Source organism: Magallana gigas, chromosome 3, assembly GCF_963853765.1.
Source record: "Magallana gigas chromosome 3, xbMagGiga1.1, whole genome shotgun sequence".
Lineage (NCBI taxonomy): Eukaryota > Metazoa > Mollusca > Bivalvia > Ostreida > Ostreidae > Magallana > Magallana gigas.
In genome coordinates this window covers 2,459,775-2,477,928 of record NC_088855.1, presented here as the reverse complement: position 1 = coordinate 2,477,928, position 18,154 = coordinate 2,459,775, and the positions used below count along the sequence as shown (strand labels likewise).

The window sequence follows — 18,154 nt, the reverse complement described above, 5'->3', positions numbered from 1 at the left end:
GGGCCCATCTCTCGATCCGAGCAAGGGTAACCCTTACTACAATAAATTACCGTGATCGAAGGATAAAGAGACGGCGCGGATGCAAATAAAGAGTAAAAGGGGGGGGGGGCAAATATAGGAAATGCGTACGAATCACGGATTGAGGTTGGATAGGGGCAATATGTAGTTTCTAAATTATTAGAAAGTACGTGTACGTTTGATTTGGTCCAACAGTTGAGGCACCTTCCAATTTTTTTTTTTGGAGTTAGTAATTTTCAAAGTGCGTTGCACCAGGGACGTATATACGTCCCTGGTTGCACCACACGTTCCCTTTGATAATGCTTCGTTCTCGTTTTGATAATGCTTCATCCCGTAGGCAAACTCAATTAATGTATTGAACATGTTTTAGAACAATCATATATACTATTATTAGTATGATTTTGATTTTTTTAATATATTTAAGACATTTTATTATACCAGGGACGTATTTACCCTCAGGCTGATTATATACTATTTAAAGGAAGGTTACACATTGTTTTTAACAGCTCGAAATCAGCGCTAACCCCCCCCCCCCCAAAAAAAAAAAACAAAAAACAAAAACAAAACAAACAAAAAAAACAAACAAACAAACAAAAACAAAAACAAAACAAAACAAAAAAAACCCCCCAAAACCCCCCAACAAAAACAAACAATCCCCCCCCCAAAAAAACCCCCCCAAAAATAAATCAAAAACAACAAGTCAACGACCTAGGAGAGATTGATCTAAGAGAAGTACACTATTCACTTTACACTATTAAAAGATTACATTATAACGGATTCAATAACTTCTTGATCAGATTGCAGTTAGTCTTATGATAAAAAAGTACTGTAGACTCTAGACTATATTTTACACATAGACAAATTGCATGGCCAATCTCCCAATTAATGACTGGCCATGTTTTACTGTTCAAGGCCAGTTGTGTACATTTAAATAGCAGTCGGCGGGCACTCGCTGGCACCTGTATAATTACATATACACACGTGAGCGGCCCCGTGTTTACCAACACAAGGTGCACGAGTCCTCACGCCCGGCACATTGCGGGAGCCCTATGGTAAGTTATGGCGGATTTTCCTGACGATGCCAAACATGATTTTGATTTAGATGTTGTTCACCAAGGGTTCGTGAAATGCCGAGAGAGCAGCGATCAGCTGATCCTGAGGAATTACCTGGAGGCCTATCACGAGTTGAACAGGTAAGAAGTATAGTGTACGTGATTGACAGCTTGTATAACGACCAGTCAGTAAAAAACATACGATGTTACACCAGTCTTTTGTTAATGTCCAGTTAGTAACGTCATAGCTGTGAATATTTAGACACAAGATATTGTAGAAGACCAAATGTTTCCGAGTCTAGGTTTTCTGAACCCTAATGCCAAGTCTCTGAGAAAACTATGTGTATGTATCTAAGGGGACATGGTCACGATTTAACACAGTGACTGTTTCAGTCAAAAATTATATTCCCGATTTTAATGCTATGTTCACAGTGCTTCAGTAAGACATTTTTAAAAGGCAATCAAAATTTGAGTGTCGTTTGTTGAGTTAGATCTATAAGTACAATTCTTTGCTATGTAAACAAGGCTTTTGTTACATTTTGAATGTTGAAGTGAAAATTCCAGTTTAAGACCCAAAGTAAATGTGTTAAACATTAGGAATTTTTTATTTATGCTTTAAATGAATAAGAAAACAAACAAATCAAATCGAAAAAGATTTCTTAATGGTGTATTAAAGCTATGTAAACAAAAACAGGACAAGAGCCTTGTTTACGCAACAATTATTTTCTCCCTCGTTTCACTCCGAAAATAAATATTTTCTTGACTAACTTGTTGAAAAACAAAAACAGATTTTTTAGGATTGGTGCGTTCGTTACAAATCGCATTTAATATCCATTCGACATACAAAAAAATGGCAACACAAAATATTAGTTAATCTCATATAACATATTTGGGTCAGGGCGGGTAGGGAAAACCAAAGACAACCTATACTGCTTTGTAACGAACGTCGCATTAATCGAATACTTCCCGGGAAATCTATTTATACTGAGCGCGAAAGTGCTCGTGCATGAAATAACCAGTATTGAAGTAAACCAGATAATACGAAAACTAACGGAAATAAACGAAATTAAAAACGTAAAGAAATAAATAGAATTGTGAGCCCTGTATCTTGATGGTAACTCCACGATTGACTCTCAAATTTTGGTTGATCATTAGAAATACATTCCTAAAGTATTGTAAATAATAAAAACAGAAAAACAGAATTCGACCAAAATCGTGACGAACCATGCCCCTTTAAAAAAAATTTCGATGCTGTCTGCTCCCCTTTATTGTTCTTCTGACCTGATCCTTTATATCAAATTATTGAAGTTATTATACATGAATGTTTTCCATCTTACTCCTGTTTTTTTTCCTTTACCTGGATGTGCATGACATGTATCTGATTGTAGCGATTTGTTTCTATGTTTATTCTGTATATTTGGTCCTCTTTACTTGTATGCTTGGTTTGGGCGAATAAACTATACTTTTACCGTCAACCACGTGTACCCCGGTACATATGTCTATTCTCATTGAAAAAAGGCCGTTGAATTAGTATTTTCCTGGATGTACACCTTTTGTTTTTATTTTAATCAGGTTCTTCCGACTTACTGGTAGGCTTTTCGCTTTTGTTGCCAAAGACCTTGAGGAGAAAATCCACGTGCTGGAGAGCCATCTGGATGGACCTAATGGCCGACACTACGTCACCGTCCAATCAATGACCGACTTCGAGGTCGCGAATAACATCACAAAGGTCAAACACAAACTTCCCTCGGGGTCAAGGTCGTTGCTCCGTCTCCACAGAGGACTCGAGTTCATTCTGGAGTTCATGAGGCGTATGGGTGAAAGTTCAGACGACGATAGATCGTCAACGATTGCCGCTGAAACTTACAAAGACACACTCGCTCATTATCATCCATGGCTCGTCCAGAAGATGGCGGGCTTTGCAATGTACATGTTGCCAAGCAGACGACAACTCTTTGAAACTATGTGCAAGCATAATTACGCGCACGCGCTAGAACTCTTGGACTCTGTTGTAAAGGCGGGAAAGCCTGTATACGAAGACACGCAGAACATTTTTGCAAATCACGGTTTATTGGATTTACCCTAAAAGACGGAGGAAATAGGATAAGAATAGTACAATCAAGTTGACCTGTATGAAGATAAATTCTTAGCAATGATTTAATATGATTGAATGGGTAAATGAAAAACTATTTATTAGAATATTGATATGCATCTTCGCCAGCCAAGGGTGGGGATCCACGATGTAGGGTGAATAGAGAAACACCTGACCATGGGTTGGCACTCTTGACTAGCTAAGTTTATTGATGTGATGTGAGTCTCTATTTTGTGTGTTAGCGTGTACATATATGAATTTACATTTTCCAGTGTGCCGAGAGAGAATGATAAGTACGTGTATGTTACGTAAAGTGATTGTTATGTTTAAAGTGAATACAATGTATAAGTGTTGTTTGATACGAGGGAATCTGCAGTATAACAATGGACACTGTTTTATAATATTGAAATAAAGATGAAAAGTACGTAAGTGTTATATAACGAGTCTTCTACAATACTCGTCATGTGCCCTCTATGTAACATGCCTGTCTCAACACTTCCGCATAGTTGTTTGAACCCAGTCCCCTCTCTATAACTCATATCCTGATGGGAGCTATGATAATGATTTAAACGCCGTCAATAAACAACAAACAGTCATGGCTGAGTTTGAAGAAGACACGAAAAAGGATTTTGACTTGGAGGTGGTTGAGGTGAATTTTAGGGAAAGTTTGAAAGAGGATCATGACGTTGACTTGAAATGTTACTTACGAGCCTACAGTGAACTGGCCAGGTAAGATCAACCTAACGCGTATATTACGTAAAATTAAACTAGGAGCTAAATTCAATGAGTTCAAATGATCGCATGCAAAGTTTCCATAGTCTGTGTTCTTCGGTAAAGCATGGTACTTTCCCCATTCCTTTTTAATTAATTTCCCATAAACGATCACAACGAATATTAAAATATGAAAACAATCAATGGAATTAATTTATTTTTATTTCCTACATGATATAAACTATATATATAGAAGAAAATCTTTATGATATTGAATTAACATCCTCATTGTATAGGGACTGTATTGTAGGTTTTTCAGACTTTGTGGAACACTATTCTATTTTGTTGCCAAAGATTTGGAAGGAAAAATCAATGTTATAACGGACCTCATGCAGAAAAACAACCAGGCTTACTGTACAGTTAAAGCCCTGATGCTTCAGGAGGCGAGCTCTAGTCAGAGACCAGGCGCATGCGCACTACTGCGCCTCCACCGAGCGCTAGAACTCATCCTCCAGTTTATGGCCCGGCTATCCAAAAGTTCCGACGACGAACGGACGTCAGACATTGCAGCTGAAGTATACAAAAATACAATGGCGAAACACGACACGTGGCTTGTCCAGAAATTGGCGGGATTCGCCATGTATACACTTCCCTCGCGAAAGACTCTGATTGAGACGATGTGTAAACAGGACTACGAACAGTCGTCGCTTCTGGTCCAAAGAGCCACAGAGGCAGGAAAACCAGTGTTTGACGCTATAGACTTAGAATTCACTTCCCGAGGAATGAACTGAGAGAGAGAGAGAGAGAGAGAGAGAGAGAGAGAGAGAGAGAGAGAGAGTGAGTTTTCATTTATTAAAATCTGTGATAATCAATCTTGTGATTGTTCTTTATAAGAATTTTCATGTAAACGGTAAAAACATATGCAAACTTTAATTTACCAGTCTTTGAATAATAATGTTAAATGCATACTCGTACTTACTTTATCTATATTAAAACTAAGCGAGTGCTGATTTATAAAATGACAATGAAATAATTCACTATGTTCTACTATATACAAGGAAACTATGAATTATAAGCTGTAAGTTAAGTAGACCTATTCAATACGCCGTCATTTCCTCAACTTTCGGGTAAAAAATGATGAACAAGATCACAAGTGAATGGTCAATAATGGAAAACAAAATAAATATTTATATTCTTTTCAGAATATCAAATTTGAAATGTGTAACGTCTACACATCATCCCGATAGTTATATCCATTACACATTGGTCACGTCAATCAAAGGTAGATTTCACGACCGCCTCAGTTTCATCTCCACCTTGGTCAGTGACTGGTAGTAGCCGGTGACGTAATTCCAGTTTATGCCTTTGCCAAATGAAGTATTCTGGTAATTCCCGTTCAGGTTTGAGTTGTGGCAGCTTGAATACCACCAGGCTCCATAGAAAGCGATGGCGCAGTTCGGGCTGTCGTAGTTATTGACGTTCTCGTCATTGTCCCGATCATAGGTCGTAAAAGCCTTCCCATTGTGCCATGACAAACTATCGCCTGTATAGGTAAAAACATGGAGATGATATGTGATACCAGCAAGAATCAGGGTATCGTTGTATGGTCAAGTTTATTCTAATTGAAGTCAAGTTTTTTTATTGGCAAAGTCAGGCCCAAGGTTAAGTCTGAGACCTTAAACATGGTATATATAAATACCTCGTACCTTATAAGTACAACACTCTATCCTCACCAAACTCATCATATGTAATTTTACCCACCCCCCCCCCCCCGGCCTCCCCCATTATCCTAAAATATTTACTAAATCTATAGTATCATGATGACAACTCACCTGTGTTACCCCCCAAAAAGGTGGAGAAGCTCATTCGATAATTGTCACCCTCGGACTGGATGTTGAAGTCTGAGTATTTAACATAATACTGCTGGGAGGAGTATTCCATGTCAATCCGGAGGACATAGTCTCCTCCAGTCGTAATGTCATGGACATTGTCCAGCCCTGTTGGATTAAAAAGCCTTAGAATAACTATCTATCGTATGTTAACAAATTCAAGGAATTCAAAAATTTCGAAATTCGTGTGGATTTTGTGTAACGATAACATTATATAAATTATTATAAGAGAGACATAATGTCGTATTTTCTTACCTAGCCAGTATTCTCCCGTGGGGTTACCAAACCCTGTCTTATAGTCGCTCCAACCTCTGAAAAAATCAACGGCGCCATCCAATCTGCGCTGCATCACCTAAAGAAAGAGAAGGAATCTGTGACAAAACCCTAATCCATTTGAACAGAATAAACTATCAGAGAATACATAAATCCATAAAATTGGATGAATGTATGTGTCTTTCAGTGACCTACTTTATAATGGTAAATGATATTTGATGTGATATTACTACAATAGCAAATAATATCAGCAACCGTTCTAAGCTTTGTAAGTTGCTTATTAAAAAATCAATGTGATTTTTTTTTATTATTCAGTGTTAGACTTTTCACCATAGTCATAATTTAATTCAAAAGGAGATTGTTAATAAATAGGTCGCGTTCTATCTTACCATCCATCCGCCATCATCCGTGTCCATATCACACCTTACAGGTACGGTGCTGCCGCCTAGTGACAGAGGGTAATGTCCCGTGACGTTTCCATGTGTAATTCTTACGTCATCACAATCTGATCGAGAACAGAGAAAGTCCTATCATACTAAGTCTGACAATTGAGAGCAATCTAAGATTTAGTGTAAAATCATAAGCACATTTAAAATTTAGATTTAATTTTACCCTTGTGTATGCAGTCTGGCGAACATTTCACACATGCGCCGCTGTATCTATTGGATACTGCGTCACTGTCACAGTCGCCTCTCTGAACAGACAGACCAATACAGACAGTAGATAACCATGCAGACTTAGAAAGAGTACGGTCTTAACAGGGGAAACCTTAGTCATACACCATCAACGGAGCGAATTTAATCATATCACCATTCTCATTCTTCGGGACAAAATCTACCTATGGTCTTAAAACAGAACCGTAGCTAAATAATCAAATGTTATGAAATTGGTCATGCCCTTTTGACCATTTGAATTGAAAGTTTTGTTAAAAAAACCAATTGTACATTTTTTTTCTCGGTCTAATCGAACACGTGTAGTTTTAAAATAAATTCAGATCTCTGACCGAGTCAGGGTTACATGGATTTATATTACAGAGAATTTAGTTCAATTAACAAGAAGATCAATGTTGGAATTGTTCAAGCTATTCTTTCAATATATATACTGTTACATGTGAAATGCGACTGTCTGTAAGATACATAGAGATAAAGAAGTGCAATGATTACTTGTATGTAAACCTAAATATTTAGTCGGTCGTCGCCTCTACAAAAGTTGTCCAAAATTGGCACCAATGGTGGTGCTATAACGATCTGTAGAAGGCCACTTGCCTGTACGTAACGTTGAACTATTGATATGTTTTGATTCATAAATATAGAAGAAAAGTATAATGCATATATCTAAGCCAATTCATACTAGTTCAAGGTAAACGAATGGTGTTTTTTTCTGAACTTGAAGTTGAACTTAAAGGGGCATGGTCACGATTTTGGTCAAATTTTATTTTTCTGTTTTTATTATTTGCAATGCTTTAGGAATGCATTTCTAATGATCAAATGAAATTTGGGTGCCAGTCGTTGAGTTTTAAGCAAAATACAGGGATCACAATTCTTCATCAGGTAAACAAGGCTCATGCCCTGTTTTTGTTTACACAGGTTCAATATACCAGTAACAAATCTTTTTAAAGCTGGTTTGTCTATCTTATTATTCATTTAAAGCATAAATAAACAGTTCCTAACGATTAACACATTTATTTAAGGTCTAGAACTGAAATTTTCACTTCAACATTCGAAATGTAAACAAACGCTTTGTTTACATAGCAAAATATTGTAATCTCTGTAACTCGCTTATAACTCATCAAATGACACTCTTTTGGTTGCCTATTAAAAATGCCTTACTAAAGCATTGTTAACATTAAAATCGACAAAATAAATTTTTGACCAAAATCGTGACCCTTATATTCTTTTTTTTATCTTTCATTTATTTTTTTTCATTTTACATTACAAATATTTCGAATCAATAGATACCGAACCGTACTTACAAATTTGTAGGCCTTGCATTTCAGCGACCCATTTTGAGCGGTGTTTTGGTCATACAGAAGAGACAACACACAGATTTCTTGGTCGTTGAACCTGAACGAAAAAGCTTTGAAAGTTATCTTTACCAAAAGTTATCATTACCAAAAGATAGTCAGAAAAAACAAACCCATGATTCTAAAATGAATGCAGCAGTTTCAACTATGATCAAAACAGCGAATTAAACAGGTTTTTTGTGTTCTTTGGTAAAATCAACAGCCCATTTACAAATTTCATTTTCATGTGTACCGTATTTAAAAGCCATGACTCCGGCATGCTTGCTTTGTTTATTTTATAGTTAAGTTGCATGCTGTCAAATCTCTTTATAAAGGAAATAAAGTAGGATTGATAGATTTGATGTCTTTCAATACTGATATGTATAAATTTATACTAACACAATCTAGACGCTGTTTTTATGTGAACCAAACAAAGGGTAAAATTAAAATAGACAAAGAAATAAAAAGGAAAATATAATTATTGCATGTAAAATTTAAAAAAAATAAAAATAAAATCATGAATTCTCAAGATTTCTATGTTGAAGTGTCATCTCCTTGGACCCCAGAATTTGTTTAAGGATCAAAGTTTGAACAACATAGAAACTACACTATATTTTTTTCTATATACATGTATTCATATGTTTAACTTTAAACCTTTCTTGGGGGCCCAGAATTGGCCCGGGGTCACGGTTTGAACAATTCAAAATCTATAATACACAAAGAATCCTTGTTGTATATATCATTTCTATGATAGTTATTCTTAAGAAGAACATTTTAAATACTTCCCCATTAAATGCCAATGCTGAGCTTTGAAACCTCCTGGATTTTTGTCCGGCAATCACAGTTTGAATAATTATTTGTATACTGGTATTCCTACATGAATTTTAAAGCGTTTTTGCTCCCGGTTTTGGTACGAGTCTCATGTTTTGGACAATGTAGAATAAACACAGAACATAAATGTAGACGCTTTGTTGAAAATATTAGTATTGCTGATAGGAGGTTTCTTATGCATGTTTTGAACAATTTTGAAATATTATACACTGTACATAAACGATCTGATGTAAATTAATATCAGCATTTCTGTTACCGGGACTTCTTGAGATGTTTCTTTTCACAATAAAAAAAATTATTCCCTCTTTGAAAAGAGTTCGGTCCTTTGATTTAAATTTCCATTTACAAATGATCGCGTTGTGCCTAATTTGATTGGTATAAAGACAAATAAGTAAAAATAAGTAAAAAGTGAAATATTAACAGACGACCAAACGGACAGACATACGGTTGTACAAACAATCTTAGTCTATCCATGCGATGGACTTCAGGTCATCAGAAAGACTCATTTCGGCCATTTGTTTCAGGTGAACTAAGTTGGTGAATCAGAATTCAAAAGTTAATTTAAGCTATTCACCAAACTTTGATAGAACTGGTAAAATGACATGGATGACAGACTTCAACTTCCAATTTCCGGGTTTTTTTTTTAGGCGAGATGCTTGTCTAGCTAGTCTATTGATGTTTGCGAAAGGCAAATTGTTTACCAATCTAAATTAAAAATTATTTTGAAGCATAAAATGATAGCTACATACAGTGTATATATAAAGTATCCAACAAGTAATTGATCAGTGGGGATGATTTTTAATGTTTATTTTTCTTTAAATTGTAATATTTTTCTTATTCCTTCTTTATGATGACATGATAGTTAACAACACGGAGTTTAGGTTCTGACAAATAGGCCAAAACAAAAATCAAAAAACAAAAACCAAAATTTTTTCTTCTTCTGAAAGATGACAATTGACAGGCTGCTGGTTTAAAACAATAACATTGAAGATTAGTTAACAGAACAAAACAAACAACAAAATCACACACACCCTTCAAAACAACCACCAAATAAAAAACAACAAAACAAAAAAACAAGATCAAAAACCTACATTGATTACGGTACGTATATCTTTTTTTAAACAGAATAATGTAACAAGTACCGTAAAATCAACAAGGTGTACAATCAAACGCAATTTTAATCTAAGCCTTAAGTTTCAAGATATGGTTATTTCAAATGATGATTTGTATTTGAGAAACAAAATAGATTCTAAAAGAGGTTGAGACACTCCCATATAAAGACTTACATTTTCTGTCGAAATAAACAATATTTATACATATATACCTTTTCCATTTACTATTTTGATATCCAACAGCGTTGCACAAAGCGCATTAGTAAAACACCCCCAAAAACTTGGGCTTTTTATATTTGTTACTTCAAGTCAATAAGGATTATAAAATTATTAAATGTTGTTCAATATAAACATTTTTAAAACTGCAAGGATATTTTAGTATGATGTATTTTCATACAGTTTGATCTAATAATTCACGATGCTTGATCAGCTGTTTTTTTCTAGAAACACATGATCAACATTCATATGCCAAAATATTTCTTCTTATATTCCGATCAAGATAAAATTTATAGTAAACACATATCTTTTTTTTTCTAAGGACAATTGTTATGACAAATACCTGCAGATGTAGTAAGCGTGACATGGCTTTATTTGAATACAGTTGATAGCACAGAAAGGAGATATTTTCCCGAAACCAGTTCCACCAAGAACGACAACTCCTGGCGCAGAGGACACGATCACATTGTCTTGCCACCCGTAAAAGAAAAATACACCCCCGAGCACTGTGTCCCCTAAGACAACACCGCATAGAAGACAACAAAACACAGCCAAAACACCAGTCACACTATCTAAATACATTGTTGTGCTTTAGTCCAAGTGTTTTTTTTATAAATTGTCAGAGTTTAAGGTGAGATCATGACTTATATCTACTGTATGGAAACTATAACGTCTCACGTGATTAATGTTACCCCAGAACTAAACTCAATTATTAAAAAATCCTTTGATTTTAAAATCAGTAGAACGGGTAACGATCAATATTGAATTTATTCACAATGGATATTTGTGTTCCCTATGGCTGAACAGCAAAACCCAATTAACATCAATAATTTGTGTGCAAAAAAACCTTATCATTTTCTGTACAGGAAGTGGTTTAAAGTTTGTTTTTTTTTTACAAAGGATACTTCAGTGAAACTAATAACAGAGCTACACAGCATTTGTTTACAAAATGTCCTGATGTGAAGGAGATATGTGATTGAAAACTTGTTTTAAACTTAATTACATGATTTTGTCGCTTTTTTTAAGAATAAACCGGTAGAATAATCTTGATAATTATAATGATTAGCATTCATACAGACTTCAGAATGGAAACAGTTCAGTTGACTAGAAAAGCTTTTTGGAACACCCGTTCAAAGTAAATTACACACTAGTATTCAAACTTCAATCGTTTAAACATTAGAATTGCATTGAATATTTTCTCATGACTGTACTGTTCTAACTTTGAATTTAATCTATACATGTAACACTGTTCCGGATAATTATGCCGGTGCCAAGGTGGCATTTTTGGAAGATGCGGTTTCGGAAAAATCCATATATACATAATGATAGACTATTGTCTGAAGAGTATAACACCACTTCTGTTTTAAGTTTGTTTTTTCCGACAGGTGAGATTTTTACCTTTTAGAAAAATATCCAAAACGAAAATGATAATTCCTGTAAGATATATATATATATTTCTTATCGGATAATGATATTTCTTGTAAGAATTTGATTCAGATAGGTAGTTTCCCTATAGGAAATAAAGATTTCCTATCGGATTTTATCAAAACCTATCAGAATTGAAATTTCTTCAGAAAGCTCTTGTATTTCGATAGAAAATTTAAAATTTCTTATAGTGATATTTTTTTCCTATGGGAAAAATTATTTTCCTGTAAGAATTTATTTTTGAAAGGTAAATATCTCACCTGACAGGTGAGATACAATGATAACAAAATTGGTTGTGAACTCTATAAGCAATGGTCTATAATATGGCATATTTGAATTTTTCGATAGATGCAGCTTCGATCGGTGCAAAAATGCCACCTTGACACTGGCATAAATATCCGGCACAGTGCTCTATGCTACTTTAATCCACATAGGTTTCTAAAGCTTATATGTTCATCTTTGGATAGCTTTGAATTTACATGAAAAAACATAATATTGTTTTACAATATATTCAAATTGTTTTCTTCTTCTCATTGCAACCTTTTAGGTGAAAAAAAAGAATTTTAATTATTTTGGTAAATATACATGACTGAATCTTTAGTCTTCTTGTTTCTGAAATATTGATATAATCAGAACTAAAATAATTTTCAAAATAGAAAAAAGTAATTGATTTACTAGTATACTATGCTAATGAGCAAAAATTGCTTGAGAATGCGTTATAAGTCCTATTTCTATAATTATAACAGATAATCTCCAAATGGGATTAATTCTTTGGTCTTGTCCAATATTAATTTTGATCAAAACTCAGGAGCATGTCTCCCTGAGTTGGTTTTGTATTGATTTATTTGTTAAGATATCCAGTCCCTCATAGCCACGTAATGCAATGCTTTACCTCTAGTCCAGCCTCTATGTTTATCTACTGAGCGGAAGACTGAAGACGCTTTCCTATCCGGCTCTAAAAATTATATTAATTCTGTTTAATTTATTACTTTTAATTCTCCCTAACTGTAACCTTGGTTTTATTTCCATAAACATTGTGTATTTTGTAACCCATGGGCAGAAAAACGATTTAAAAATTTTGTTTTTTATATTAAGATTATGTTATGTTTTTATGTAAAGGAAAGTAAAGCTGTGTGATTTACGGTACAACTGAAGCTTCAAGTACTGTTTTCTTCCTGTTGGATTCATTTTGTTGTGGTTTCTTTTGTTGTATTGTTGTGGTGAAAGCTTCATTTTACTAGAATTGTTTTAATTGCAACTAACTATATTATATTTGTCAGTTACTAGTGAATTCCAGTGCATCCAAAATCCTCTAAATTTTTAAAATAATTTGTTTTCTCCAAAAGCTATAGTTATCGGCATGACAGAAACGACAAAAATATTATTTTTCATTTTCACAGTATTTTAAAGGACAAATTTTACGAGATCGATGCAGTTTTAGAGTAAGTACATGAGTTAAATAAACAGAAAACTAGTAGACTATAGCTATTTCTTCATGGATGAACAATAATTACTTTTGTTTTGTTCAAATCTTTTCAGAGTATTCGTAAATTAAAAATTGATATTAATTAAAAAACAAATAAACCAAAAACCAAAACACAAAAACAAGGCGGTAGTGACCCCGGGACTCTTGATTTCAACGTCGAGTTTATTACCTCCACGGTATGAAACTGTATATGATGAATATATTAACTTTTAATCAGGGGTGCACATGGCAATCCTCGGGATCCGTGGGTGCATCCATCTTTGATACCGAATGTTGTGTCCGGAAATTATCCCTTAGCAAAATATAAGGCCCCTGGCAAACAGTAAATTATAAAACAAGCAACCTTTCTTTCATCAGGGAACGCTGCCAGTGCAAACAATGCAATCAATTTCAAACAGGTGGTAGAATTTCTTTGGGTCAAAAGTTTTACGCCTGTCATTGAGCAATTGCATTGCAAAAGGTAACGTCCATCGTTCCCGAAAGAAGATATTTCAAAACCTTTGAATGTATGTTCCCACTAGAATGTAGACTTCTTACAGTCCATTCAGTGTATAACATTGGGAGGAAACCGGAGTATTCGGGAAGAACCAACGTGTCCGAGCGGACAAACACCATAACCTCTCACGTACAACCACTACCGATCACGGAGGTCGTACTCGGGTATCTCTACAAACTATAAACCGTTATAATTTATATTGAAAAACGTAAATTCACATACAAGAGACTAAAGTACTCTCGCAGTTAAAGATTTACAAAATATTTATATTTACATTAACTTTTGTCAAACAAAACATACACAGAACAAAGTAAATTTGTGAAAGTTGTTTCAAACTTACAACCGCGTATCGCACACACAGTCACGCTCGTAGAAGGGGGGGGGGGGGCACTGTATGTATAAATAGGCAGTTTGTAAAAGACAGAAACATATCGCTAAATTTATTGATAAGGAAAGACTGCGTGCTTTATTACAATTTTGTTGATGGCTCTTCAAATATGTATATATTTCTTAATTTTTGGGAAGAAGTGGGTCAGAATAAAGATGAGTATGGAAAAGGAGTTTTCATTGAAAAGGAAACATTAGAATGAATTTACTTGTTATTATCAATTTATTCATTAACTTCGAACTTACACTTGTCCATGTTATTGAGAATTGTCTTTAACATGCATATAAGTGTAAATTTAACAGGAGTATGTGTATTGGAACACGTTTTTAGTGGGTGAACACAGTCAATTGTTTTTCCTTTCTTCGGGAAAGGTTGGCGTTACCGTTTATCGAACACCATTGAAAAATGATAATCAAAAATTTTCTGCGTTCATACAGTAGTAAACGGAAATTTTGGTTCGCAAAGTCTGCATGCATATATGATAAATTTGTGATAAAGACAGACCGAAAAATCGAACAACAAAAAACAAATACACACGAAGCATTGAAATCATAGCGATATAAACATCAAATATTGCACAGTCAGAACTCCTTTTGTTTATACAGACCATTGTCACGCCGGATTTAATAATTGCAACACAGATTAACATATGTCTGTCATGCCATGAAATCGATTCCGTGTATACAGGGAACGATACGTTATCTCTGGTATTCCTTTGAAATGTAATTTGTTACTATTTTCAGGAATCATAAAACACGCAAATGTAAAGTTCCAGTACTCCAGGCCTACTGCCAGCATTTTCTCTGTCCACGAGTTCCATTCACTGAAGTCATCACATCTCCACGTTACAGAGACATAATCAAAGAAACCACAAAATTTAATCAAAACTGAATAGTGAGCCTGGAATTATTTAATTACTATTATATGAGTAAATTTGTTAATTTAAGAAAAAAAAACCCAAACACTTTTAACGAAATATACATTCCAGACTTCGTATATCCCATATAAGTTTTAATCGGTCGAAAATTCTTTACATCATAGATGCACTTAAGAAATTTAATCAATTTAAAAAGTAGAGTTTCTTATTATGAAATTTAAATAATTATGCACAAAGAATAAGTTATGATGTAAAGGAAATGCTTACAGAGAAAATATTGGTATTTGGAGTCCAAGATATTACTAACTGTTTTCAGTCAAACTTGGCACAACGCACCCTTATAGGTACAGCTTTTCAATTTGTTCAAATGTAGGGCCATGTCCTCTTTAATGCAGAGATAATTAGGAAAGAGTGAAAATAGGGTGGGGTAGTTTAAGAACATTATTCTAAAGAACCAAGTAGCCTAGCTGTATTTTCCAAACTTTGCCATTAGCTTTCTGATATATCATATGGTATATTTAAGTTTGTTCAAATCATGACCCGAAGGGGCCGTAAAATGAGTCGAAGTTTATAATAACAATAAGTAGAAAACACACCTTAATTAGTCCCCTACCGGTTTCACCGGAGCGGACTATAGCTTTCCTCTGCGTCCGTCAGTCCGTCCGTCCGTCTGTCCGTCTGTCCGTCCGGACACACTTCAGTTTTCCACTGTTTTTTTTCTTTATGCGTTGGACGAATGATATGAAACTTGCTGAGCAGCTTCAAAATATCAAACTACAGATCAAGTTTACACTTTTGTAGCGTCTGGTTGACATATTTTCAAGAAAATAAATTTTCTATATTCCAATTGTTTAATGTTCGGGTTCGGTGTGTATCAAATAAACGAGGAAAGTATGTTGTCAGTAATAATATCGTGCATTACTTGGACCATTCCTTTTATTGTTTCTAACAAACAAATAAGTTATGTTAAATAGTATCAAGCATTGTGTTGTAAATTTAATCGACAGGGTTTTTTGTATTATTACAATCGGGTTCCTTATCGGGTTGGTCTGTTGAGACGGTAAGAAATGATATTCTGCTTAACAGTGCATTGTTTTCACAAATTTCTACAAACCGGTAGGGGACGTGTATTGCTTATGCAATACTCTCAGAATGCTTGTTGAATAAGCTATGAGCAAGCTAACAAATGTACCTCCCGCTGATCCGAGAATATAAATCAAGTACATGTATTTCCTTGTTGGAAAATAATGGATGCACTGTTTTTCTTATACCTTTATACTAGTGACTTTGCAGGCACGTAGCATCGGGGGGGGGGGGGGGGGGGGGGGCAGGGGTAAGTAAAATATAGACTGGACTCGAATTTTACACTTTCCTTTTCAGTAATATTGAGCACAATGACCCTAGGTCCAAATTAATGACACGGCCTCAGGTCATAAGCAATCGTGTGTGAAGTACAAACGTCCAATCTTCTTATAAGAAAGATATAGACCGGGCACGTATTTTGCACTTTTTCCTTCCAATGACCTTGAACTTGGCCAAATGACTTTGGGTCTAAATCATGACACACCCTCAGGTCATATGCAAACTTTGTTTAAAGTACGAACTTCCAATGTTTCTCCATAAAATGATAAGGACCGCACACGATTTCACAGACAGACAGACGGACGGATTGTAAATTAGGTTTTGTAAAGATTAATTTGTGTCATTATCTTTTTCTATAAATTAATATATCAATTTTTTTAATGAGAAGTTAAACTTTCATTAGTATAAAAAAAAGATATATGAAAAAGCCCCTGAAAATAACCTAACCCAAATCCACAAACAAATAAAATCCAACCAGAACAAAGAAAGACAGAATATTTTCAAGAAGACAGACATATGGAAAAAAACAACAACATTGTTACAAAGAAACATTGATAGAAGACATAACTAAAAACTATATATAAATATATATATATATATATATATATATATATATATATATATATATATATATATATATATATATATAATCAACAATGACTTGATGACGTCCATACCTGCAGACATAATATACATGGCAGTGACTAGTCTGAAAACATCTAGATGCACAAAGGATAGACGTTGACAGTGACCCATCTGGAGACTGTGTATACACCGTGGGTAGCAGGGCTACGATGGAATGATCCTGCCAGCCAACAAACGAAAACTGGCTGTCAATCACGACACCCATACAGTCCCTTGTCCACAGGAAGCACAACACCACAATCGTCTCAAAATACATGGAATTTGTTCTGAATTCCAGGCAAAAAATTAAAAAGAAATCACACACTAACTTTACACCTGTCCCGAAACAAATATAGGATCGAATACCTTTTTGTTTCTGCTGCTGCAACTAACTTGCAATATAATTGTTTTGCCTTAAAATTCACTTTTTATGTCCTCTGACTAAAAAGGAATGCACATACACATTTTGTTTTCTCAAACAACTCGAAACGGACTTATATATGTTTTGCCTCTCCAGTGCACAGAAGACTGGTATTAGATTTGGTTTTTTTTGGTCATGCCATTGACGATCGCGAAGAGTCGTATGAGGTTTTCCTCATCCTTGCCGCGTCTACCCTTGCCTGCGGGTGGAAAGGCCTGAATTTTGATGCTAATGTCGTTTTGATGTATTTTTTCCGGGTGTTAAATATCATATTCTGTAACCAATACAAACCGGCCTGTTAATCAATATTTGCATCCAAACTACGTTTACTCATCTTTTTATCTTAACGAAGCTCATTTGTTTTTACATTTTTTTTGTTTAATTAACAATGCATAACTTCGTGCCTAACATTGAATTTTAACTCTATTTAATTTTTTTGAAATGTTCAAAATATCAAGTTTCAGAATAGTTTTTCAATATTTCACGAACAATTGTATTTGAAAAAAAAGTATGATTCAATTCAAAATACATGTAGACGTCATGCAAACGACTGTGTTCTATATGACAATAAGATATGTAATACGGGTGCGTTTTTGTCTGTCCTTCGGGAGAGTAAAAATTAAAACATTTTTAAATGATGGCTGAAACAAATAGAAAAGAACTGAAGAGGATGTTCATGATCGAAAAAGGGGAGACAACCAATTTTCAAAACGTAGATTTAATTTACGTACCTTACACGAACCGTTACTGCTTAAAAAGGATCACAAAATTCAAGGATAATTGCAGTGCTCGCGTGAACTTAGAGAATCAATAATTTAATTAATATAATTTTTTAACATGATTACAAACCGTCATTGTATTTTGCTTAAAAAACTATTT

General features: G+C 34.6%; 3 protein-coding genes across 4 annotated transcripts; 2 read left to right on the top strand and 1 right to left on the bottom strand.

Annotated features, from left to right (window-relative positions):
- Window positions 1–991: 991 nt before the first annotated feature.
- LOC105318734 (ceramide-1-phosphate transfer protein) lies at window positions 992–3,602 on the top strand. Its single transcript, XM_020063490.3, has 2 exons — window positions 992–1,211; window positions 2,643–3,602. Exons 1-2 carry the CDS (start codon window positions 1,078–1,080, stop codon window positions 3,154–3,156), a joined length of 648 nt encoding a protein of 215 aa, XP_019919049.1. The 5' UTR covers window positions 992–1,077; the 3' UTR covers window positions 3,157–3,602.
- A 14-nt stretch (window positions 3,603–3,616) lies between these two features.
- LOC117680296 (ceramide-1-phosphate transfer protein) lies at window positions 3,617–4,745 on the top strand. The gene is made up of 2 exons (XM_034481358.2): window positions 3,617–3,891; window positions 4,184–4,745. Exons 1-2 carry the CDS (start codon window positions 3,758–3,760, stop codon window positions 4,662–4,664), a joined length of 615 nt encoding a protein of 204 aa, XP_034337249.2. The 5' UTR covers window positions 3,617–3,757; the 3' UTR covers window positions 4,665–4,745.
- Window positions 4,460–17,698, bottom strand: LOC105318732 (microfibril-associated glycoprotein 4). Of its 2 annotated transcripts, none has more exons than XM_034481357.2 (7): window positions 16,908–17,698; window positions 8,008–8,098; window positions 6,648–6,729; window positions 6,425–6,540; window positions 6,018–6,114; window positions 5,706–5,870; window positions 4,460–5,416 (listed from the first exon to the last, which is right to left on the bottom strand). In XM_034481357.2, exons 1-7 carry the CDS (start codon window positions 17,129–17,131, stop codon window positions 5,163–5,165), a joined length of 1,029 nt encoding a protein of 342 aa, XP_034337248.2. In that variant the 5' UTR covers window positions 17,132–17,698; the 3' UTR covers window positions 4,460–5,162. The 2 variants fall into 2 exon arrangements, with proteins under 2 accessions (XP_034337248.2, XP_011414279.3); XM_011415977.4 differs by lacking the exon at window positions 16,908–17,698 and adding an exon at window positions 10,540–10,870.
- Between the last annotated feature and the right edge of the window lie 456 nt (window positions 17,699–18,154).

Coding starts and splice junctions, on each gene's coding strand:
- LOC105318734 (XM_020063490.3), top strand. CDS start 1,078: ATGGCGGATTTTCCTGACGATGCCAAACATGATTTTGATTTAGATGTT. Junction 1,212..2,642: donor GCCTATCACGAGTTGAACAG/GTAAGAAGTATA, acceptor TATTTTAATCAG/GTTCTTCCGACTTACTGGTA.
- LOC117680296 (XM_034481358.2), top strand. CDS start 3,758: ATGGCTGAGTTTGAAGAAGACACGAAAAAGGATTTTGACTTGGAGGTG. Junction 3,892..4,183: donor GCCTACAGTGAACTGGCCAG/GTAAGATCAACC, acceptor ACTGTATTGTAG/GTTTTTCAGACTTTGTGGAA.
- LOC105318732 (XM_011415977.4), bottom strand. CDS start 10,778: ATGTATTTAGATAGTGTGACTGGTGTTTTGGCTGTGTTTTGTTGTCTT. Junction 6,115..6,424: donor CGGATGATGGCGGATGGATG/GTAAGATAGAAC, acceptor CTCTTTCTTTAG/GTGATGCAGCGCAGATTGGA. Junction 5,417..5,705: donor CTTTTTGGGGGGTAACACAG/GTGAGTTGTCAT, acceptor TTACCTATACAG/GCGATAGTTTGTCATGGCAC.